The sequence below is a fragment of the Telmatherina bonti genome (genome assembly GCF_933228915.1).
Source record: "Telmatherina bonti genome assembly, chromosome: 21".
Lineage (NCBI taxonomy): Eukaryota > Metazoa > Chordata > Actinopteri > Atheriniformes > Telmatherinidae > Telmatherina > Telmatherina bonti.
Genome location: NC_136630.1, coordinates 4,243,080 through 4,269,207, shown reverse-complemented (window position 1 = coordinate 4,269,207; position 26,128 = coordinate 4,243,080). Strand labels below are relative to the sequence as shown.

The following is a 26,128-nucleotide window of genomic DNA, read 5'->3' as shown; positions in this document are numbered from 1 at the left end:
GACAAGCGGTTCTGCACAGCAACAGTATTTTGCAGCTATTAGAAGGAGGAAAATGTACAAATCCTGTCTATACGAAGCAATCTGACCCATCAGATCACGGACAGAGCCTTTAAGCAACTTTAACTGAAAAACTAACTTAAGACAGAAGAAAGGACAAACAAAAAGACAAGGACACTTTAAATCGTCCTGCTGTGACGAAACCCAGCCGCATGCAGCCGGGCCTGGACAGTTTCCACCCTCAGAAACCACCGCGAGAGAAAAAAGCCAAGAAGCAAGGCAACGACAGAGACGAGCACACAGCCGCGACGGACTCGAGCTCAAAGAAACAGAAAACAATCAGAGCCAAGAAGTGGAATTATGATGCCGCACAGCGTGGAGGAGGAGGGAGCTCATCCCTGCATCATCCTGAACACAACATATTCATTTCTTAGTCTTTTTTTTTATAATTGGAGGCACATAGAAGGCTTGTAAGTTACAGTTTCAAAGCATTTACGTGTTTGAGCCAAGAACATGACGAAAACAAACACAGCCCACACAAACACACGAGAAAGTCTCTGATGGATCGGTCAAGTTTCCAGAGGGACACAGCAGTTGTAATAAATAAGAGAAGCTGCAGTAAATATGTCTGGGGAAGAAACATGGACCTCAATAACAATAATTAATATAATATTAATAACAATAGTAGCAATAATGTCCAGTTCCTTTCATGATGAGTGTGGAGTGGAAAGGGTTGTGATTGGCTCAGTACTGACGACACGGAGGACAGTCTTCTCCCACATATGCATGTACACCGCTGTGGAAAAACCTGCGGCGCTCTGCAGGGCTGCATCCAGATTCTGTGTTATCAAGCCGATGAGCTGCAACAAATCACCCGACACGCTGGAATCACCTGACGTTAGCCGCTCGCGTTAGCAATCTGCAACGGACGAGCAGATTCTGGAGGTGTGAGGAGGTGAAAGCTGCCATGATGGTGAAATTCCCTTTCTAGTCCTCGTTAGTGCAGCAGGAAGAAAGTCTTGGAACTGAAACTGTGTCGTGTTGTGACTACAAAGTTTTAGCGAAAAGAAGTCCCTGTGTTTGTGTAGATATAAAACGTTTTGGTCTGATTTAGCTGAAACTGAAGGAATCATACAAACCCGAACAGACTTATTTACTTAGATGTAGAGAAGTTTTTCAGGATGTCCAACACCCGGTGGGACGTAGCATCAAACCAAAAGAATAAAGTGAGACAAGATGCTGAACATGAAGACCAGATTACTGTTTCTATCCAGGAAAGGCAGTTGGTCCTGATTGGTCAGTTTCAATGGCCTGATCAGGCTCCGCCCAGCTTTTTATTTCAGCTTTGTTTGTTAGCATTGAAGCTACATCCCCATGGAGATGGAAGATAACTATGTGCTTCTACATAGGAAACTAAATGTGAAGATGCGTACATGCTGTTAACACGGAAAGTGAAGATGCACACGGGCCGTAAACACGGAAACTAAATGTGAAGATGCATACAGGCCGTGAATGCGGGAACTAAACGTGAAGATGCGTACAGGCCGTAAACGCGGGAACTAAACGTGAAGATGCGTACAGGCCGTAAACGCGGGAACTAAACGTGAAGATGCGTACAGGCCGTAAACGCGGGAACTAAACGTGAAGATGCGTACAGGCCGTAAACGCGGGAACTAAACGTGAAGATGCGTACAGGCCGTAAACGCGGGAACTAAACGTGAAGATGCGTACAGGCCGTGAACGCGGGAACTAAACGTGAAGATGCGTACAGGCCGTAAACACAGAAACTAAACGTGAAGATGCGTACAGGCCGTAAACACAGAAACTAAACGTGAAGATGCGTACAGGCCGTAAACGCGGGAACTAAACGTGAAGATGCGTACAGGCCGTAAACGCGGGAACTAAACGTGAAGATGCGTACAGGCCGTAAACGCGGGAACTAAACGTGAAGATGCGTACAGGCCGTAAACGCGGGAACTAAACGTGAAGATGCGTACAGGCCGTGAACGCGGGAACTAAACGTGAAGATGCGTACAGGCCGTGAACGCGGGAACTAAACGTGAAGATGCGTACAGGCCGTGAACGCGGAAACTAAACGTGAAGATGCGTACAGGCCGTAAACACAGAAACTAAACGTGAAGATGCGTACAGGCCGTAAACGCGGGAACTAAACGTGAAGATGCGTACAGGCCGTAAACGCGGGAACTAAACGTGAAGATGCGTACAGGCCGTAAACGCGGGAACTAAACGTGAAGATGCGTACAGGCCGTAAACACAGAAACTAAACGTGAAGATGCGTACAGGCCGTAAACACGGAAACTAAACGTGAAGATGCGTACAGGCTGTTAGCACAGAAACTAAACGTGAAGATGCGTACAGGCCGTGAACACAGAAACTAAACGTGAAGATGCGTACAGGCCATAAACACAGAAACTAAACGTGAAGATGCGTACAGGCCATAAACACAGAAACTAAACGTGAAGATGCGTACAGGCCGTGAACGCGGGAACTAAACGTGAAGATGCGTACAGGCCGTAAACGCGGGAACTAAACGTGAAGATGCGTACAGGCCGTAAACACAGAAACTAAACGTGAAGATGCGTACAGGCCGTAAACACGGAAACTAAACGTGAAGATGCGTACAGGCTGTTAGCACAGAAACTAAACGTGAAGATGCGTACAGGCCGTGAACACAGAAACTAAACGTGAAGATGCGTACAGGCCATAAACACAGAAACTAAACGTGAAGATGCGTACAGGCCATAAACACAGAAACTAAACGTGAAGATGCGTACAGGCCGTGAACGCGGGAACTAAACGTGAAGATGCGTACAGGCCGTAAACACGGAAACTAAACGTGAAGATGCGTACAGGCCGTAAACACAGAAACTAAACGTGAAGATGCGTACAGGCCGTAAACATGGAAACTAAACGTGAAGATGCGTATAGGCCGTAAACACAGAAACTAAACGTGAAGATGCGTACAGGCCGTAAACACAGAAACTAAACGTGAAGATGTGTACAGGCCGTAAACACAGAAACTAAACGTGAAGATGCGTACAGGCCGTAAACACAGAAACTAAACGTGAAGATGTGTACAGGCCGTAAACACAGAAACTAAACGTGAAGATGCGTACAGGCCGTAAACACAGAAACTAAACGTGAAGATGTGTACAGGCCGTAAACACAGAAACTAAACGTGAAGATGTGTACAGGCCGTAAACACAGAAACTAAACGTGAAGATGTGTACAGGCCGTAAACACAGAAACTAAACGTGAAGATGCGTACAGGCCGTAAACACAGAAACTAAACGTGAAGATGTGTACAGGCCGTAAACACAGAAACTAAACGTGAAGATGTGTACAGGCCGTAAACACAGAAACTAAACGTGAAGATGCGTACAGGCCGTAAACACAGAAACTAAACGTGAAGATGTGTACAGGCCGTAAACACAGAAACTAAACGTGAAGATGTGTACAGGCCGTAAACACAGAAACTAAACGTGAAGATGCGTACAGGCCGTAAACACAGAAACTAAACGTGAAGATACGTACAGGCCGTAAACACAGAAACTAAACGTGAAGATGCGTACAGGCCGTAAACACAGAAACTAAACGTGAAGATGCGTACAGGCTGTTAGCACAGAAACTAAACGTGAAGATGTGTACAGGCCGTAAACACAGAAACTAAACGTGAAGATGCGTACAGGCCGTAAACACAGAAACTAAACGTGAAGATGCGTACAGGCCGTAAACACAGAAACTAAACGTGAAGATGCGTACAGGCCGAAAACACAGAAACTAAACGTGAAGATGCGTACAGGCCGTAAACACAGAAACTAAACGTGAAGATGTGTACAGGCCGTAAACACAGAAACTAAACGTGAAGATGTGTACAGGCCGTAAACACAGAAACTAAACGTGAAGATGCGTACAGGCCGTAAACACAGAAACTAAACGTGAAGATGCGTACAGGCCGTAAACACAGAAACTAAACGTGAAGATGCGTACAGGCCGTAAACACAGAAACTAAACGTGAAGATGCGTACAGGCCGTAAACACAGAAACTAAACGTGAAGATGCGTACAGGCCGTAAACACAGAAACTAAACGTGAAGATGCGTACAGGCTGTTAGCACAGAAACTAAACGTGAAGATGTGTACAGGCCGTAAACACAGAAACTAAACGTGAAGATGCGTACAGGCCGTAAACACAGAAACTAAACGTGAAGATGCGTACAGGCTGTTAGCACAGAAACTAAACGTGAAGATGTGTACAGGCCGTAAACACAGAAACTAAACGTGAAGATGCGTACAGGCCGTAAACACAGAAACTAAACGTGATGATGCGTACAGGCCATAAACACGGAAACTAAACATGAAGATTTTTCTGGAATCTGGTCTAAAATGTTGAAGTTTACTGGATCATGAAAATCTCAGTTGTACGAGGACAAAACAACCCAATGATCCTTTAAACTTGTTTTTGTCGCTTGAACGTTCATCGTTTGGGCTTTCCTTTAAGTTTAACCCCGCCTACTTTCATTTAACTGTGGGGCGGAGTTATTGGTCAGTGGGCGTGGCTTTTGGTGTGAGGCTATAAATTACATTTTATGAATCATATATTGTAAACATTTTTTTTTCTATTTAAATCTTGCTTTTTGTTAATTGCACATCATATTTATATATTATATACATTTACTTTTTTGCATAATACAGTATTTTATTTTACTCTCTCTATTCTGTCCCTTTAAGTTCCTATTCTGGGATCAATCAAGTACATGTGATTCTGATCCATACTGGGAATAATACTAATAGAAGTAAAATTACATTTCTGTCCTTCGTTGTTTGGAAAAACTGCTGAAAAGCTAAAGTACGATCTCTCTTTATTGCCTCTTTAGCTTTATCTCCATTTTAAAATTGTAATTGATCGTTTTCACCAACATGGCAACTTTTCCACCTCAATCAAAACAATTTTTTTTTTTTTATCTTATTGTAAAATAAAAACATGGATGGGAAAACAACTGATGATGATAAATTTATTTTTTCTACGTTGGCAAAGAGTGATTGTCGTATATTCACACCCTGACTTCGCAGGTTTGGTCACTAAAAAGCAGCAAAATAACAGTTTCATGGCGACATTTGGCGTGGCGTAGCTTGTTTAGTTTGTGCTGCTTGTTTGCACTGCATACAAAGCTTGTATAAAACATTAAAGCTTCATGATGATGGTGTGTTATTCTCATGTAGATGAGATAAATCTCAGTCTGATTGTCACGTGGCGGCTAAACTTTGTGCTTTACACACTTTCTGCTTTGGTTTGTGAAGAAAACTGAATCAAGATCCCAGAAATTAAAAAAAAAAAGCTTTCCACCCAGAATAAATGAAAAACTTAAAAAAAATAATAGTTTGTTTATGCATTTTTGAGATTTGAGCAAAGAAAGCTGTAATTTGTTGCAGCACAACAACCTGAAACATTGAACTGAAGTGAACTGAGCACGAGAACACCTGCCGAGCCCTCACAGACACAGTGAGACAAAATACAGTCAGAAAATCTATTATCTCAACTCGAAGAGGGAAATTTAGACCTTACATGCACCCAGAGCCGTGCAGCCCTACCAACACACACACATCATGAACCAGCTCACATTCACACACACTCACAGGCAGCCAAGAACCCAAAACATGTAGTTAGATCTCTGATGTAATCAGGGGAAAGCAGTTGAAGTGCAGTACCTGTTAGTAACCTCTAGGGTCAACAGCTGCCCCTGACGGCCGTCTGAGCCTGCCACCGATATATTCTGTACATGCAGTAATAATCTGATGCAACACTTGCTTTGAGCAGGCAAACATTTAGATTATACACAGATAGCATTATATCATTCATCTTTTCATATATTCTGCAGCTCTTCCACCTTCATTTTTCAGCAACAAGAGCAGAAAACTTTGTTTGACCCCCACAGCAGACCACGCAGTCAACTCTCATAATGTTTGAGTAGGTGGTGCACAGTGGAGGCGCTAATCTGACCGACAAAGGAGGTTCAATATACAGAAACCTTGAATAATTCCAGATTATGTGAGGCACCCGTTCCCCCCCCCACCTCGCGGAGGACGGTGGAGGCCAGGGAGGCACGAACTCCTCGCTCCGCTTCGTCCTGCAGGAAACGGGGGCTGCCACCGGTTCTTCTTCTCCCCCTTCTCATCAGATCGTCCCCCCTCCCCGTGCGAGCGTGGACATCAGTCCCCGAGGATGACCCTCACAAAGCTAGCCACGTCGGTTTCTTTGGCCTTGTGGGAGGTGAAGAAGGGATGTTGCTGAGGAGGAGACGGACGTGGATCAGAAATCTGTGACGAGCCTGAAGGCCCGCGGATCACACCATGCAAACAAAGCCACAGACATTATGCTGGTTTGTGTTAACTAGTCTTGTTCAGTAAAACAGCTTTTTCTCTCTTTGTCAGAGTTTTTCTGTTCGCTTTGCATCTCACACAAAAACTTTTCGCTTTGTAATTCTCTCCACGGTTCTGCAGCTTGTACAGCTAACCGCTTCGTTTCATTTCAGCTGTTGCTTTTTTTCGTTGTCATCCTCATGTGAATAAATTGTGTCTGCAGAGATTTTGCATCAACTGTAGATTATTTTTAATCTTTCCCTGCCACTGGAGTAAATGAGCTCTGTTATGTGCAGACAGTCACCGTTTATATGCAGTTTTATGTGAAGAAGAGTTTTCTGTCTGTGTTTATTTTCTCCGCTCAGCCACTTTGCTCTGGTTGCATCTTTCTTGTGGTTCTGCATCTGTTCTGTATGTACTGTACTCGTGGACATCCTTCCATGAATGTACTTTGGATGCATCTTTACTTAAAGGGAAAGATGTGGAAACTACAGTTTAACGGCGCCCCCTAGTGTCAAACTAACAGCATTACAAAGTGGTTTCAATTAAACACATGACGACATAAAAACTGTCATGAAAGGATGAAGAAGACGGAAACTCACCATGAGTTCTGTGTAAGTCGGACGCTCTGTGGAAACCTTCTTTAAGCTGCAGGAGAAATAACAACAAAATTATTACTGAGCAACAAAAGCAGCACACAACAAGTGACTCAACTTGACAATTAGCAGCAAACAACCACATCTACGTGGCGTAAAATGTCGTGCGATCGCGGATAAAACGAGTTGCAAGTCACAGAAAATGTTGGAGGTGATGAAAAGGGTGAATGCTTCACCTCTAAGCAGAAGTTGGCAAATGCAAATGAAGCCACACGCCCGTCCATCCTGAGTGAAACTACAACTTTATCACATCAGACAGATCTTAAAAAAAGGCAGGAAGACTGTGATGCAGATGAGCTGCACGTCACTAAAGAATGAAGGAGCTCAGACAACACAGAACATACTCAGTAACTTTAACCTTCATTTTCAGGAAGCTGCAAAGTTTTTAACAGATTTTTTTTTTTGTATTTTTCTCCTCTGCTACGCAATCTGAGGAGAAAGCAGAATCTACAAGATTGATGCTAACAGGTAATCTGACAAGCATCACATGGAGAGTAAGCTGCATTTACTTTCCTTTAAAGCAGTTTTGAGAATAAGGTTTTAAATGCAGCTCTCTGTCGACGCTCGTCACAACTGCAGCAACTGTTTTCTGCTGAGAGGGAAATCTGATGCCACTTGTGCAAAAATATACAATATGAAGTGACATTTTTCCAGCACAATTAGATGCTACATGAAAGTATTTAATGCATCTGTTGTATGCCCTTGGTGATGACAGAAAGTTCCTGTTTCCAGCAGAAAAAGGCAAAAGCCTCGTATATTAGAAGAGCCCTTCACTGCTCAAGGCTGCCTCTTCCCACCACATTAATACCTGCATGTGTATCGAAGCAACCAAGAAAGCAGAAAACAAAACCAGCAGCCGGAAATATCCAGAGGCAAATACTCACAATCCAAACATGAAGACGTCTCACAGAGACACAGAAAAACGAAGATCAGCGCACACACATTTAAACACATGCCGTCCTGACACACACCTCTGCTGCCAAGGTGTGTGAGGGTTCAGGTGGAGGCGGGTAAATAAACTGCATTACAATATTAATCAAATTGATGACTATTTCTATTAAATTGAATAATGTTTGTGCATATCCAAAAGTAACGTCACAAATCTGATTTCAGCTGTTTAAATTTTCTTATTTGTCGCAGTGAAATGAGGTCCAACTGGTTTAAACTGGGATCACATGAACTGGACGTTTGCTTTAGATTATATTTAGATTTAGATTTGCAGGATTTTACTTTGTTTGATGTTCTAGTTTACACCTTGCAGCCATTTAAAACTCAAACTTTCATTTTAAGCAGGTCATAAGATGTGTTTAAAAGTTATAGAAAATATAAATAAGAGTCGCTTACATGTTTAACTGATTATGTTTTGATTTTTAGGACAAATTGTCTTTTAACCAGATTAAACAAAACATTCACAGTTATCATTCTTAAAGTAACGACAGCCTGTTTTTTTTTTTTTTTGGTTAAGTTCTGGGAAACTTAAAGTTCCCTGAAATTAGCTATAAATATGGGCACTATTTCCAAGAAAAGGTCTGATTCCGGTTTGGCTCGATTTGAAAGAACAAAAGGAAGCCAACAACCAAAGAAGAGCTTTAGAAAATCCTTCCAGAAGCCCTGAAGTATTTCAGAATCTACTAGTATAAATGTGTGGATATAAAGTATACTTATAGACAGGTTTCCCTGTTAACAGGGCCGTCTTTACCCCCTGTTGGGCCCCGGGCTGAGACGTTCTGTAGGCCCCGTCCTCCAACTGTACCGAGTCTCATTACAGAAAATGATATCCAGGTTTACGCCGAGGTTTTCTTTGTTTAGTAGTATTATAATATTAATAACATGACCATAATGAACAAAACTGAATACAATAATGAATAAATAACAGCAGCAACAGACCAAACAACCCTGTGAAGCTTCCTAAACAGAAACAGCTTCATCAACATGACTTTTCAGACACAACATGTGAAAACCTGCAGATACTTTCACTAATCTGTCCTTTAGGAAGCACTTCTTCTGGTCTCTTCTGCACAGAAAGCTTCATTATGTCTCTGAAATCCACATCATGAACAATGTCAGTCATCATAAAGATTACTGACTATGTTCCCCAGTTTGTGGCTGAAATATGATCCTGCTGTTTATTTGTGCTCCGACGCAGACATATTTTTATTTTTGACAACCATCAGTCCCATTTCTGCCCTGTAAGTCCGTACTGGACCAGTCTAAGTCATCTCTCAGAGACCCGTTCAAATGAAAATAAACATATCAAAAGTATCAGAAACTGCATGTTTAGGTGTCAACATGGGAAAATGGAGCTGACTTGATGTAACACCATGCACAGATATTCACAAAACATGCCAACACTATCTTATACTAGTATGTGCTAGCTCCTTTGAGTTAAAGCCAGGAGCTAAGAGAACATACCAACACTAGTATCTGCTAGCTACTGTTGGTTGAAAGAAGGAACTACCAAAAATTACCAAAAATAGCTAACACTAACATCTGCTAGCTACTGTAAGCTGAAGCCAGGCGCTAGGAAAACATAACACTAGTATCTGCTAGCTACCGTTAGTTGAAAGAAGGCGCTAACCAAATGTGCCAACACTAGCCTACACTAGCATCTGTTAGATACAGTAAGCTGAAGCCTGGAGCTAACAGAACATACCGACACTGGCTAACACTAGCATCTGTTAGCTACTGTAAGCTGAAGTCAGGCGCTAAGAGAACGTACAAACACTATTATTTGCTAGCTACTGTTGGTTGAAAGAAGGAGCTAACCAAATATGCCAACACTATCTTATACTAGTATCTGCTAGCTACTTTGAGCTGAAGCGTGGAGCTAACGGGACATACCAACACTGGCTAACACTAGCAATGCGTAGTTACTGTAAGTTAAAGCCAGGGGCATACCACAAGCTAACAAAAGCATCTGCTAGTTACTGTTAGGCGGCAAGTTTACACAGCTCAACAATTGTGCCTTTATGTCCAGTTAAATGTCTCAAATGACTAAATCATGAAGTGACTAAAATAAGTTTTTCCAGTAGTTATTTAAATGCTTTTGTGGTTAATTTTGTTTAATGGCCCTTATTACTAATGGCAATGAAAATGAAGCTATTCTACAGGGTTCAGGGTTAAAGCTAACAGTGTTTGTGTAGATCAACAGTACAGCTAAATAAGATTTCAAGGATGCCATTTTTTAATGTCATACACCTTTTTGTTGGTGTTATAAAGAGACATGTCACCTTACAAATGTTCTCAACAAAAAACAGAACACAGTGCTCTCTGTTGCTTCAGATTCATGTTCCAGACACTGTCACCATTCGCTTATGCAACACTTCACTGAATGCATATTGCATAATTATGGAGTAATGCTGCATTCAAGTCGTCTGAAATACATCTGCAGCTTTTGAACCCTTTGCTACAGTCCCGTATGAGTGGCACAGCAGATGTTTCCACGTTTGCACCTATTTCCTGTTTTCCAAAGAACTAAAGAAACGAAGGGTTTACTGAAAACTAACTCATACATCTGTTCTTATAGCAAGATCCCTCATACACAAAGATTATGGCTAGACAAACAATATTTCTGCTTAATTTCCTAATTTTAAAGTACATTTGAGTTTTGTTTTTATCCTATTTTTTATTTCCTTTCTAAAAGCTGGTGTGAACCAACACTTCACTTTCTGCAAATTAAGAAATTTATATCTTAAAAACAGATATGCGATAGAAGGCATAAAGTTTCCAGGGAATGATAAATAACTGACGTCTTCTCATATCCCATCCACTCAAACAACAGCTTTGCAACACGCTTTCTGTCTTTCTGTCTGGTCACAGCGATCTGTCCGGCTTCTTAGACTCTTGAGTTTACGAGAAGATGACGAGAAATATGCAACAAAAAGACAAAGACGTACCACCGAGAGGTGAAGTCCACAAAATCTGGGGAGAACTGGTTGGCAGGAAGCTGGGGCGAAGGTTCTTCCACCACCTGCTTCAGCTGCTGAAAGGGCGTCCCCCACGAGTCATACGGGAAACGCAGGATGGCGAGCTCGATCTGAGGACACGGACACAAGGTCATTTACTACACAACAAAAATACAGAGAAAAGCACGAGTTAAAACCTATCATAATGCCCGGATTGCACTGAAAGCTAGCAGGAACTTATGACCATGCAATGCACAGAACCTCTTCAGCCAGACTGTATGAGGGCGCACAGCATGAAATGCATGTAAGAACCAACAGGAACAGTTCTGTGTCGGAAACTGTTGAACCGGCTGGCGGAGGAACGCAGGCCGAGTCCACATCCAGGTTTTTAAATCAATAAAGAGATGCTACTCCGACAGTACGGAAACATCTGAGATGAAGAGGTTTTACATAGACCGTTACTGTATCATTATTGTTATTATAGTTGCTGCTATTAATGGTACTATTGCATAAGTCCATCATTGTAATTGATTATTGTAAGATTATAGATTACATAACATATTATTATCCCTATACTGGTATCACTATTATTACTGTATTGTTAGTAAAACTGTTATTAATATGTAGTACCATAATAAAATTGTATTCTGTAAAGAGTTATTGAATGTATATTGTTTTATTATGAGACATTGTTGTGATTATTGTTTAATGTCTGAAGATTGTTGTAATTTGGTGGATTAGATGAACTTTCACTGTTTCCATTTTCCTTGGTTGAATCCAGGCTGTTATTCTTTTGCATCCAGCAGTTTACATTTTATTAGAAATCATACGAAAAAACATAAGATCGCATCAAAATTCCAGCTTTATGCTTTGGGAAAAGTTTAGAATAGAAAACGTGCTCATTTTTCAGTACCTTTCATTCACTCCCTTATGCAGCCAAAAATTCCTTCTTGATTATGATATCACACTTTAGATTCAATAGTCCTTAATTACGTTTCATCCAGTTAAACAGTCTGTTTCCTGTTAAATCTCCCTTCTTTGGTTATTCTCCTCCTACTTAACTCCGCAGAGCATTGCTTCCGGTAACTCCCATCACCAGCATCAAAATCTGGGCCATTCCTCTCATCCTTCCTGGCTTGTCTTTCCCTGGTGCAACATTAATCTTCTCATGTACACAAAACGCTTCCTTAACAATGTGTGATTAAAGGGAATTGTATGAAGATGAATGAACTCCTCTTTAGAAGGATTTAGACAACTTTAAACATGGCATAGTTGGGTAGTTCAGAAACTGTTGATCATCTGGAAGATGCTCATGGTGATGAGGTGGAACGGGAGATTCTCATGGTGATGAGGTGGAACGGGAGATTCTCATGGTGATGAGGTGGAACGGGAGATTCTCATCATGATGAGGTGGAACAGGAGATTCTCATGGTGATGAGGTGGAACGGGAGATTCTCATGGTGATGAGGTGGAACGGGAGATTCTCATCATGATGAGGTGGAACGGGAGATTCTCATGGTGATGAGGTGGAACGGGAGATTCTCATGGTGATGAGGTGGAACGGGAGATTCTCATCATGATGAGGTGGAACGGGAGATTCTCATGGTGATGAGGTGGAACAGGAGATTCTCATCTTGATGAGGTGGAACGGGAGATTCTCATGGTGATGAGGTGGAACGGGAGATTCTCATCATGATGAGGTGGAACGGGAGATTCTCATCATGATGAGGTGGAACGGGAGATTCTCATCATGATGAGGTGGAACAGGAGATTCTCATGGTGATGAGGTGGAACGGGAGATTCTCATGGTGATGAGGTGGAACGGGAGATTCTCATCATGATGTGGTGGAACAGGAGATTCTCATGGTGATGAGGTGGAACGGGAGATTCTCATGGTGATGAGGTGGAACGGGAGATTCTCATGGTGATGAGGTGGAACAGGAGATTCTCATCTTGATGAGGTGGAACGGGAGATTCTCATCGTGATGAGGTGGAACGGGAGATTCTCATGGTGATGAGGTGGAATGGGAAATTCTCATGATGATGAGGTGGAACGGGAGATTCTTATCATGATGAGGTGGAATGGGAGATTCTCATGGTGATGAGGTGGAACGGGAGATTCTCATCGTGATGAGGTGGAACGGGAGATTCTCATGGTGATGAGGTGGAACGGGAGATTCTTATCATGATGAGGTGGAACAGGAGATTCTCATGATGTGGTGGAACGGGAGATTCTCATGGTGATGAGGTGGAACGGGAGATTCTCATGGTGATGAGGTGGAACGGGAGATTCTCATGGTGATGAGGTGGAACGGGAGATTCTCATGGTGATGAGGTGGAACGGGAGATTCTCATCATTATGAGGTGGAACGGGAGATTCTCATCATGATGTGGTGGAACGGGAGATTCTCATCATGATGAGGTGGAACGGGAGATTCTCATCATGATGAGGTGGAACGGGAGATTCTCATCATGATGTGGTGGAACGGGAGATTCTCATGATGAGGTGGAACGGGAGATTCTCATGATGAGGTGGAACGGGAGATTCTCATGGTGATGAGGTGGAACGGGAGATTCTCATGGTGATGAGGTGGAACGGGAGATTCTCATGGTGATGAGGTGGAACGTGAGATTCTCATGGTGATGAGGTGGAACGGGAGATTCTCATCATGATGTGGTGGAACGGGAGATTCTCATCATGATGAGGTGGAACGGGAGATTCTCATGGTGATGAGGTGGAACGTGAGATTCTCATGGTGATGAGGTGGAACGGGAGATTCTCATCATGATGAGGTGGAACGGGAGATTCTCATGGTGATGAGGTGGAACGTGAGATTCTCATGGTGATGAGGTGGAACGTGAGATTCTCATGGTGATGAGGTGGAACGGGAGATTCTCATCATGATGTGGTGGAACGGGAGATTCTCATCATGATGAGGTGGAACGGGAGATTCTCATCATGATGTGGTGGAACGGGAGATTCTCATCATGATGAGGTGGAACGGGAGATTCTCATGGTGATGAGGTGGAACAGGAGATTCTCATGGTGATGAGGTGGAACAGGAGATTCTCATGGTGATGAGGTGGAACGGGAGATTCTCATCATGATGAGGTGGAACGGGAGATTCTCATCATGATGAGGTGGAACGGGAGATTCTCATCATGATGAGGTGGAACGGGAGATTCTCATCATGATGAGGTGGAACGGGAGATTCTCATCATGATGTGGTGGAACGGGAGATTCTCATCATGATGAGGTGGAACGGGAGATTCTCATCATGATGAAGGGGGAACGGGAGATTCTCATCATGATGAAGGGGGAACGGGAGATTCTCATGGTGATGAGGTGGAACGGGAGATTCTCATGGTGATGAGGTGGAACGGGAGATTCTCATGGTGATGAGGTGGAACGGGAGATTCTCATGGTGATGAGGTGGAACTTTGTGACGCTCTATGTCATTATGGAGCATAATCTCCAAAACATTTTGGTGAATGAGGGGGAACAGCAAGACTTCAGTCAGTTCTGAAGGAAAAAGGGGTCGAACGTGGTGCTAGTAAGGTGAAACTGAGTGAAAATACATCATATTTGGCTCCAGCTCAGTACAAGATGCTGCATTGCTGAAACTCTTCCACAGGAAAACTTCCAGGGAACATAAAAACAGAAAAATAAACAAATAAAATTATTTAATTAAAACTCTTCTTTACTTCCTCGTGATCTTCCTCACCATCTTTCAAACCCGCTCCAGAGTGTTTACTGTGTTGGAACATTAGCTGCTCATCTGAAACAGCTGATGGCCTTCATTATGTTTTCCCCTCTGTCCGAAAGCGTCTTGAGATGGCATTGCTGTGATTAGACGCTATACAAATAAAGTTGAATTGAATTGAATTGAATGTGAGGAGGGACAAACGAGTGGTTCATGGTGATACTCAGACTGAAGCTGGAAACTTCTGGAAGTTTCTGACCTTGTTAAAAAAAAGTGACTGTTTTCAGGCGCTGTGTGAAGGTGAGATGGACAGACTGGTTGTGTGAATGAGCAGCCGTCTTACCATCGTGATTCCTAAACTCCAGATGTCAGACTTAACGTTGTAGCCTTTCTGGTTGGTCTCCGGGTTGATCCTCTCTGGCTGAAAAGCACAAGAACACAACATGGTGATCATGGTAGCGGTTGTCAAGGACAACCAAAATGCTCCTCGTTCATCCTAAAACTGAATGTTCCCAGCAGCGAAGCTGGCCCTAAAAGTCAACCGGCCAATCAGCAGCTGAGAGGTTCAAATGTAACCGACTCGGTTGATGTGGGCGATAATAACGAGACTGGAGTTATAGAAAGATTTTGACTGATGAGTTTGTTACAGTTCCAGTTAAATCCAGAATCTGAATCCAGAGAAATTATCAAGTAAACAATTCTGATATTATTATTAACTGTTAAACTCCTGAAGCCACCAGAAAGTGACCATCCTGCTGCAGTTCTAATGACTGGAAATCCCAAACCTCTTCCAGACCCACCTCATTTTAAAGCACCAGCATGAGCCTTTTGCCTCATTCTGGCTTCTTTAACCATGTGTTTTATGAAACCACTGTTCTCTTTCAAATAAAATTAAACTTCTTTAACAAATTTAACAATTAATCCGCATCATTTTCACCTCCACCAGTCACCTTGAAAGGCAGGTCCAGGGTTAATCTGCTGTCTAAACGCCGCCCCACTTCAAAACATTACTCTGGTGCTTAAACTTGCAAACAAACAGAAACAAATCAAGATATGAATCACCAGAGAAATCTGAAAAGATTCATTTCAGCTGCTTCTCTTCAAATAAAAAACAAGTAGAGGTGGAAAGAGACGGATCTTATAGAGCAGGGATCCTCAGGGGCCGGTGTCCTGCAGGTTTTCAGTGTGACCCTGCCGCTAAATACATGTCTCAGACTCAGACAAGCTCTGCACGTGTCTGCTAAATGCACATTGATTAGAATCAGGTATGTTGCAGCTGGGACACTGTGTAAACCTGCAGGATTCCAGTCCTCGAGGACCAGGATTGAGGATCCTTGTTATTGAGGCTTTAACCACGTAATCCTCCTTTAAAATGGTTCCGCCTGTTTTCTGCACCGCTTGTTCCAGTTCAGGGTCGTAGGGGATATGGAGCCTAACCTGCACCCTGGACAGGTCTCCGGTCTACAGCAAAGCTCTTTAAAAGGGTTTTTATAAGACATATGAATGCGGTGCACAACAGACCACTCATTTATTCATACGTCACTCGCACATGCTGGTTTCTGTAGAAAGGTCAGAACGCCTGGATGACCACTGGAATCTCCATACAGGGTCGACTTCAGCAGGAAAATCACTGCAATGTTGTGATTTGAAAGCCAAAGAGAAGTCGTGTAAGCGACTTTCCATGTTTGGAAATGTTTGTTTAGAAATAAAGCGGGCGCTCCACACTCATAAATACACCGCTGGTCCCAGAAATACGTCAGACCAGCGGGAAAATGGCCACCAGTCTGTCCCTGACATACACGACATACACATCAGTATTTACTTCAGTTCACATCGGAGGAACAGAAAGGGATGCCAGGAAAAGCCATGAGAGCTGCAGGTCTCTGGCGTCCCGCTGAGGCCTGTTTCACACCCCCATCCATCCAGAGCCTGGAAGGCAAGGCGGGTCGGTTCCGCCCACTAAGCTGCCAGTAAAGATGTTTCAGAGGCTTCTTCAGCAGGTTAGACAAACCTTTGGCAACCTGTAATAATTCTTTTCTTCAGTTTCTTCTGATCTGCTCGCATGTTTTGTTTCTGTACACGTCGGCTTCACCAGGATTTACTAAATAATCTGTGTTTAAATCAGTGTTTCTGAATTCCGGCCCTCAGGACCCCCTGCATGTAAGTTTTATAGGCAACCCTACCTGAGCACACCTGAATGAAAAAGTCTTGTTACTAGGCTGCAAGGAGCTGGATGAGGAAGACTCCGGTGCTGTGGAGGAGGATCATGGCTAAAGCATGCAGGGCACAGCGGGGGGGTCTGAGGACTGGGACTGAGAAACACTGGTTTGAAGTGAAACCACGAAGCACGAACTCTTCTAACCGGCTCTAGAAGCCCGAGCGAAATACGCAGGAACTCCAAAACGGCCCTATGATCTGAAATAAGGAGAAAAATACCTGAAATGATGATTTTACTAAAAGACAAAGTCCGTCTCTTCGTATCTAAGGTTTTTCTTTACGCAGAATAAACAACTTTCTCCAGTTAAAAAGCTCCAGAGATGAAAACGTCTACATCTGGAAGAGAGACGGATTGTTGGGTGTGTCAGAAACTCAGTAGTTTCTGACGCTGAACATCTGAGTGTTTCGGTTTCACGTGGTCTCGTCTTGCTTACCGCCATGTAGGGTTTGCAGCCGGCGTCCATGGTTTTGGCCACAGAGTCGACCAGGTAGCCGCTGATGCCAAAGTCGCACATCTTCACCTGGCCCTGAGTGTTGATCAGCACGTTGGAGGGTTTCACATCTGGACAGATGAAGAGGAACAGCAGTTTGATTCCCCGTGTGGGTCTGTGCTTTCATCACCGCTGGCTGGCCGTCTGTGGTTGCAGCTCAACCAGCGGCGAGGCTGCTGTCGTGTCACTGGTTCATCACCGCGTGCTGCTGTCTTACAGCGGTGGTTGCAGAGGTTTGACACAGGAAGGCTGACGGTCGGGTCAACAATGCGGGTTTTAAAGTCTCAAAGTGGTAAAAACGGTCTGAGGTCTGGGAGGTACTGACACCAACAGAGAGAGTGACTGGTAAAAGGAAACATGAGAAGAGTAAATCATGTCAGGAAAGGATTTTAGCTGCTTTTCTACACATTTCCAGTCCGGTCCTTCCACCAGAACATTTTTGTGCATTAAGCCACTTAATGACAGGATGAATTCTTCATCATAGGATGAGGTGGGAGCTTTAAACTGGATTTATACTGGTGCAGCACCTGTGTGACCACCGTATGCTGCAGCTCGGCCCGATGTCCACCTCTTCCAGACCCGACGGACACTCGGACCGGGACGATACCATTTGATTTGATTCTTAACAAATTTATTTAAATAGCGATTCCTCAGTATTGCTGGTTTTTATTTATCCTTTTAAGCAGCAGGCCGTGTGAAAAAGTTGCATGATGACCAGGTTTACAGATTATATCATGAGCCAGATTATCCATATAAAAACATCAACTGCTTCTCAGTTTATAAGATTTATTCAGCAGCAACATATCTGAAGCAGCGCTGTAAACTTCAACTCTTGTTTCAGAAGCTGGAACTGCATATAAAAGTGTTGGTTTGAGTGTTTGTTGTCTTGCTGCTGCGCTACATTCGGCTGTTATCTCTGCATTTACCTCAGGATGGCGTCTAGTAAGCACATAGCAAAAAATTAGACCAAAAAATCTAAATGTGTCCAAACTTTTGACTTAAAATATGATGACAGACGATTATCAATGCATAATTAGCAGGTTGTCCGACATTCTCCGTCTTCTGTTTGTGTTTTCCTAAACGGATGTAATTTCATGTTAATGGGCAGTCGAAGAGAAACCTTTCGCCCCCTGCTGGACAGAAGCAGTAACTTCTTCTCAATCTGGTGTCTAAACATAAAAACATTTCAAATAAAAAAAAAAAAAAAAAATTTCACAAAAATTAAATTGATTTAAAAACTGTAAAACAAAAAAATCTGATTTTGATGTGAACTGACCCCCCAACAGCTTGCAGCACATGTCACACAAGTGCTTCCTTGTGATTGGTTGGTTTTGAGATCATGTGTTTCTGGATTTGCTGCATGATGCAGTTATCGCACCTGAAATGTTAATTTAGTTAGTTTTCGAGGCGCTTGGCTATCCGTCACCTGACACCAGTGCTAAAAAACTTCTTCTTCTGGTGTTTTAGATTGTTGTAAATAATTCTACAACCATGCATCAGACCAACCAACCGGTGTCAAAATGCAGAAGTGAACTCTGAACTCAACACTGCCCACTACTGGACAAGCTGAACTAACAACCATGGAAACCGTCATTCACCCCCGACTCAGTCTCAGCCTGCAGAGTGCAACCCAACACAAACAGATGGGAATGACACCGTTAAGGGAATGCTGCTGTTGTCCCTCATTAAGGTCTGGATGGAGGTTAAAGGAAGGAAGGAAGGCAGAGAGAAGCAGCTGCTTGCAGCGGAGCGGATCTCCACATCGACTTTAATGGCCTTCCACTCAGGCTCTTACCTCTGTGTATGACTTGCAGATTGCTGTGCAGATGCTCCAGAGCTTGTACTATCTGTAATAACAGAGCCATCAATAAGCAAATGAACATCTGATTGGATAAAGAAAGCCTTCACAGGATGTCTGATGAAGCCGTGTGTGTGTGCGTGTGTGTGTGTGTGTGTGTGTGTGTGTGTGTGTGTGTGTGTGTGTGTGTGTGTGTGTGTGTGTGTGTGTGTGAACCCACTGAGACGGCGATCTTTCCCAGGATGTCCTCGGGGATGGTCAGGCCCTTCTCAATCACCTGCTTATAGAACTTGTCGAGGGAGGTGTCCATCAACTCCATGCAGATCCAGACGTCGCCCTGGAAACAGACGGGACGTCAGGACAGAAACAAGGCAGCCGGCCGCATTCCAAACAGACGGGACGTCAGGACAGAAACAAGGCAGCCGGCCGCATTCCAAACAGACGGGACGTCAGGACAGAAACAAGGCAGCCGGCCGCATTCCAAACAGACGGGACATCAGGACAGAAACAAGGCAGCCGGCCGCATTCCAAACAGACGGGACATCAGGACAGAAACAAGGCAGCCGGCCGCATTCCAAACAGACGGGACGTCAGGACAGAAACAAGGCAGCCGGCCGCATTCCAAACAGACGGGACATCAGGACAGAAACAAGGCAGCCGGCCGCATTCCAAACAGACGGGACGTCAGGACAGAAACAAGGCAGCCGGCCGCATTCCAAACAGACGGGACGTCAGGACAGAAACAAGGCAGCCGGCCGCATTCCAAACAGACGGGACATCAGGACAGAAACAAGGCAGCCGGCCGCATTCCAAACAGACGGGACGTCAGGACAGAAACAAGGCAGCCGCCCGCATTCCAAACAGACGGGACGTCAGGACAGAAACAAGGCAGCCGGCCGCATTCCAAACAGACGGGACGTCAGGACGGAAACAAGGCAGCCGGCCGCATTCCAAACAGACGGGACGTCAGGACGGAAACAAGGCAGCCGGCCGCATTCCAAACAGACGGGACGTCAGGACAGAAACAAGGCAGCCGGCCGCATTCCAAACAGACGGGACGTCAGGACAGAAACAAGGCAGCCGGCCGCATTCCAAACAGACGGGACATCAGGACAGAAACAAGGCAGCCGGCCGCATTCCAAACAGACGGGACGTCAGGACAGAAACAAGGCAGCCGGCCGCATTCCAAACAGACGGGACATCAGGACAGAAACAAGGCAGCCGGCCGCATTCCAAACAGACGGGACGTCAGGACAGAAACAAGGCAGCCGGCCGCATTCCAAACAGACGGGACGTCAGGACGGAAACAAGGCAGCCGGCCGCATTCCAAACAGACGGGACGTCAGGACAGAAACAAGGCAGCCGGCCGCATTCCAAACAGACGGGACGTCAGGACGGAAACAAGGCAGCCGGCCGCATTCCAAACAGACGGGACGTCAGGACAGAAACAAGGCAGCCGGCCGCATTCCAAACAGATGGGACGTCAGGACGGAAACAAGGCAGCCGGCCGCATTCCAAACAGACGGGACATCAGGACAGAAACAAGGCAGCCGGCCGCATTCCAAACAGACGGGACGTCAGGACAGAAACAAGGCAGCCGGCCGCATTCCAAACAGACGGGACATCAGGACAGAAACAAGGCAGCCGGCCGCATTCCAAACAGACGGGACGTCAGGACAGAAACAAGGCAGCCGGCCGCATTCCAAACAGACGGGACGTCAGGACGGAAACAAGGCAGCCGGCCGCATTCCAAACAGACGGGACGTCAGGACAGAAACAAGGCAGCCGGCCGCATTCCAAACAGACGGGACGTCAGGACGGAAACAAGGCAGCCGGCCGCATTCCAAACAGACGGGACGTCAGGACGGAAACAAGGCAGCCGGCCGCATTCCAAACAGACGGGACGTCAGGACAGAAACAAGGCAGCCGGCCGCATTCCAAACAGACGGGACGTCAGGACGGAAACAAGGCAGCCGGCCGCATTCCAAACAGACGGGACATCAGGACAGAAACAAGGCAGCCGGCCGCATTCCAAACAGACGGGACGTCAGGACAGAAACAAGGCAGCCGGCCGCATTCCAAACAGACGGGACATCAGGACAGAAACAAGGCAGCCGGCCGCATTCCAAACAGACGGGACGTCAGGACAGAAACAAGGCAGCCGGCCGCATTCCAAACAGACGGGACGTCAGGACGGAAACAAGGCAGCCGGCCGCATTCCAAACAGACGGGACGTCAGGACAGAAACAAGGCAGCCGGCCGCATTCCAAACAGACGGGACATCAGGATGGAAACAAGGCAGCCGGCCGCATTCCAGACGGGAAGTGAGAGATTTCCCCGAGTCACGGCGAGGAAATCCTGAACATCCACTCGCTGCTGCAGGAAGTCTTCTTCAGACGTGGTTTTGTTGTCGGAGAAACAAAGAGGCGGTTCCGGTTCGGATCTAGAGATGGAGGCTCGTTGTGTTGGGATCCATGTAAAAGTGAATTTTTACAGCGGGTGGATATAAACCGATCAGGTGCTACTCGAGGAGAGTTCGCATCTCGCTCAGCCACAAACGTGTTTCTGCTGCTGGTCTCTGATCCAGGATCATGGAACCCAGCTGGAACCGGGATGCTGGATAACATCTGGCTCTCCCAGCCGCACAGATAACCCCCACCCCCCGGCAGTCTGCAGGGAGGGGGTCGGCTGGTTCAGCGTCTTATTATCCAAGTTAAAAAACATCTTAAATCTGGTTAAAATAAACATATAAATATATTTACTGAATGGTTTTTGTTTTTTACTGTAAATGATAAAACTAACATGGATCCTATTAGATACAAGAATGCATACGGAGAAGTAATGTAACGGAGGAGGGGCGGGTGATACATCAACGGGTCGGGTTCGGTTCTACTGTAATGCATTGAGCAGGTTCAGGCCGGTAAAACTGGACCCGTGCAGGTTGATGGTCTTGATGGTAATCTGCATCACTTCTTCTTCTGACTGGTTCCTGGAGAGCCCGTTTCCAAGCCAACCCAGACGACCCCCCCCCACCCAGCTGTTCACACTGCGCCTCGTACCGTCACTGGAAGCGGACCAGGGTCCAGTTAGAGCGGAGCAAACAGCAGCAGTGTGAACACAACAAGCCAGCGGTGGGAACATGAGAACAGACAAGACCTGGACGAGACCTTCTCCACATGCAGGTCATTCGTTAGGTCATTAGGAGGTGAGGTTACCTCTCTGAAGAGCGCTCCGTAGAAGGTGACCGTGTAAAAGTAGTCCACTGTCCTCATGGAGATGTCCAGGTCCATCAGCAGCCTCTTCTGCTCCTGAGTGTTCACTGTGGCCCGGATCCTCTGAGGACGACAGCGATCAGACAGACGTTTAGAGAATCACAGAATATGTGCAGCTTTGTTAATCATATTTCATTTATATAAGACTTTGCAAACGGAGGATGCATCTCCAAGTGCTTTACATGTTACAGAGCAACAGATGCATACACACACGCAGACATTCACACACACTCTCACACGAAGAACAGAGCAATGGAGGCGAACAAACTCCACAAACAGCAACATGTCGGCTCTGGAACTGAGCGAGCACCAGATTTCCAGCCCAGGAAACACTGAAGTGAATAAAAGTTTGGCATAGAAGTAAAGAAAGCTCTAGAAATGTGAAAATGTGAATGAAAATAACATAATAAAGCAGAAAAACTCCATAAATCAGGCTACTTAGAGGTTCAGAGTAAAACCACGATGAAGGAAGTAAATGTACACATTTAACTAGGTGTAAGAGGAATTACAGGGAAGCTGACATCATAGAGAGATGATGCTAAAATAAGAATAAACATGTTGCAGGAATGCAATAAATCATCACAGCAACAGTCTCAGACCCCTTCAGGTGGCCTGGAGGGCCGATGCAGTCAGCGTCATCACAACGTGTGTGTGTGTGTGTGTGTGTGTGTGTGTGTGTGTGTGTGTGTGTGTGTGTGTGTGTGTGTGTGTGTGTGTGTCAGTCACATCGCAGGTCCTGCATGTAGAAGGCAAATCAACTCAACATCCATCCATATGAAAGACGTAGAAATGCAGCTTTGTTTAATGTGAACGGTAACAAACCAACCTGTGTGATGACACACACACCACCACCAGGTCCGGTCCGGTTCAGTAAACCTGCTGGTTCCCACCACCAGGTCCGGTCCGGTTCAGTAAACCTGCTGGTTCCCACCACCAGGTCCGGTCCGGTCCGGTTCAGTAAACCTGCTGGTTCCCACCACCAGGTCCGGTCCGGTTCAGTAAACCTGCTGGTTCCCACCACCAGGTCCGGTTCGGTAAACCTGCTGGTTCCCACCACCAGGTCCGGTTCGGTAAACCTGCTGGTTCCCACCACCAGGTCCGGTCCGGTTCGGTAAACCTGCTGGTTCCCACCACCAGGTCCGGTCCGGTCCGGTTCGGTAAACCTGCTGGTTCCCACCACCAGGTCCGGTCCGGTTCGGTAAACCTGCTGGTTCCCACCACCAGGTCCGGTCCGGTCCGGTTCGGTAAACCTGCTGGTTTCCACCACCAGGTCCGGTCCGGTTCGGTAAACCTGCTGGTTCCCACCACCAGGTCCGGTCCGGTCCGGTTCGGTAAACCTGCTGGTTTCCACCACCAGGTCCGGTCCGGTTCGGTAAACCTGCTGGTTTCCACCACCAGGTCCGGTCCGGTCCGGTTCGGTAAACCTGCTGGTTTCCACCACCAGGTCCGGTCCGGTTCGGTAAACCTGCTGGTTTCCACCACCAGGTCCGGTCCGGTTCGGTAAACCTGCTGGTTTCCACCACCAGGTCCGGTCCGGTCCGGTTCGGTAAACCTGCTGGTTTCCACCACCAGGTCCGGTCCGGTTCGGTAAACCTGCTGGTTCCCACCACCAGTTTGGTAGACTCTGGTCCGGTTCGGTAAACCTGCTGGTTCCCACCACCAGGTCCGGTCCGGTTCGGTAAACCTGCTGGTTCCCACCACCAGGTCCGGTCCGGTTCGGTAAACCTGCTGGTTCCCACCACCAGGTCCGGTCCGGTTCGGTAAACCTGCTGGTTCCCACCACCAGGTCCGGTCCGGTTCGGTAAACCTGCGGGTTCCCACCACCAGGTCCGGTCCGGTTCGGTAAACCTGCTGGTTCCCACCACCAGGTCCGGTCCGGTTCGGTAAACCTGCTGGTTCCCACCACCAGGTCCGGTCCGGTTCGGTAAACCTGCTGGTTCCCACCACCAGGTCCGGTCCGGTTCGGTAAACCTGCTGGTTCCCACCACCAGGTCCGGTCCGGTTCGGTAAACCTGCTGTTTTCCACCACCAGGTCCGGTCCGATTCGGTAAACCTGCTGGTTTCCACCACCAGGTCCGGTCCGGTTCGGTAAACCTGCTGGTTTCCACCACCAGTTTGGTAGACTCTGGTCCGATTCGGTAAACCTGCTGTTTTCCACCACCAGGTCCGGTCCGGTTCGGTAAACCTGCTGGTTCCCACCACCAGGTCCGGTCCGGTTCGGTAAACCTGCTGGTTCCCACCACCAGGTCCGGTCCGGTTCGGTAAACCTGCTGGTTTCCACCACCAGTTTGGTAGACTCTGGTCCGGTTCGGTAAACTGATTCTGATCAGTAGTTGTGTTAAAATACGACTGTTGCCAAGGAAACATGTTAAAGGAAGCAGCTTTCTGATTGGCTAGTGATTGGTTTTGTTTTTATCCTTGGTTTAATTCTTCCTTATTGCCGTTTTCTTTCTGTCCTGCAGGATGAACGTTCTTTAGTTGCATTTCAGGAGATCTGGCGGCATGAAGGATTTCTGTGCTTTAAATTCATCTGGTCTTTGATCTTCTGTCCGTTATTTACCAGACTGATGTTGAATATTTATTTATTGTGCCTTTGTGACACGTTGAGGACCTGTCAATCAATCATGGGTCTGACTGGGAAGGAAATAAAGTGCAGATGAGTGGAGATGTTTGGACTGATCAACAGTCCATCAGCTTTACAGATGACTGAACACAGACTAGTTGGTTCATTACAAACGAATTTATGGCCGTACCAAGAATATAATATGGATAATTAGGACTTTATGTCATTTCATTTTGACGTTAAGATGAATTAAAATGACATTTGCTAAGTTAGGACACGGGGCAGTGCTGCTGATGTGTGTGCATGATGGTGGTCCTTCCTGCACCAACCTTAACAGCCATGATCAGACCGCTGGGCACGTGTCTCATCTTGTCCACCACGCCGTACGCTCCTCGGCCGAGCTCGCAGATCTGCTCCAGGTCGTCTGCCTTCACCTCACATTTCTACTCAGACACAAGACACACAACATCAGCATGTGAAGACACCACAGAGCTCAGTGACGGTGAACGGTGTCAGCCTGTTAAAGTCTCCTTCATAATGAAAAACTCCCATTTCGCCTTTATTTTGTTCAATTTCTTCTACATTATCCAAGCAGGAAAGCTAATTCTCTCTGACTTCAGGCAGGTCCCTCTGTTTGATGAGTTAAAAAGAAACTTTATTGCCTGAGGGTCATTAAAAAGCATTCCTGTCTCCCTACGATCACCAGTGTTGGAGACGGCTGTAACGCTCAGCAGGGCACGGAGCCGTCACCACGCCAAACAACCAGGAGCAACAATAAATACACTGAGAAAGGCGAACAAACAAACAAGCAGAATGAAGCTAAGAAAGCCTCTTACCTTTTCTCCAATGGTTACACAAGCCTTAGAATCCAAATCTCTGGGAGGTCTGAAAGATATTTTATTATATGTAAACTGGTTAAACTGGACACGATGATGTTAAATCACAAATCTGCGGAAACACATAACAGCTGTTTATTTAGCTTTTCACAAACAACATTTTCATTTTTCTTTTGGCCTTCAGAGTGTCACGGTTTTCATCCGCGGAGAGCGTTTACTGAGCGGATCCGTCTATACGCTGGCTGACACATACAGAGGAGAGAATAAAAATAACGTCCATAAACATTTACAACCCATGCATTTTCTTAA

At 45.7% G+C, this 26,128-nt stretch overlaps 1 protein-coding gene across 1 annotated transcript in view; it reads right to left on the bottom strand.

Annotated features, from left to right (window-relative positions):
- Positions 1 to 6,133: 6,133 nt before the first annotated feature.
- Positions 6,134 to 26,128, bottom strand: part of map2k6 (mitogen-activated protein kinase kinase 6) — a 45,559-nt gene continuing 25,564 nt past the window's right edge. The window contains exons 3-12 of the mRNA XM_079260392.1: positions 25,820 to 25,868; positions 25,313 to 25,426; positions 22,364 to 22,483; positions 19,369 to 19,485; positions 19,146 to 19,197; positions 17,294 to 17,421; positions 14,986 to 15,063; positions 10,930 to 11,069; positions 6,980 to 7,025; positions 6,134 to 6,305 (exon numbers count right to left, since the gene is read on the bottom strand). Coding sequence (XP_079116518.1) covers positions 6,228 to 6,305; positions 6,980 to 7,025; positions 10,930 to 11,069; positions 14,986 to 15,063; positions 17,294 to 17,421; positions 19,146 to 19,197; positions 19,369 to 19,485; positions 22,364 to 22,483; positions 25,313 to 25,426; positions 25,820 to 25,868 — 922 coding nt within the window. The 3' untranslated portion in view covers positions 6,134 to 6,227. The remainder of the gene's footprint in view (positions 6,306 to 6,979; positions 7,026 to 10,929; positions 11,070 to 14,985; positions 15,064 to 17,293; positions 17,422 to 19,145; positions 19,198 to 19,368; positions 19,486 to 22,363; positions 22,484 to 25,312; positions 25,427 to 25,819; positions 25,869 to 26,128) is intronic.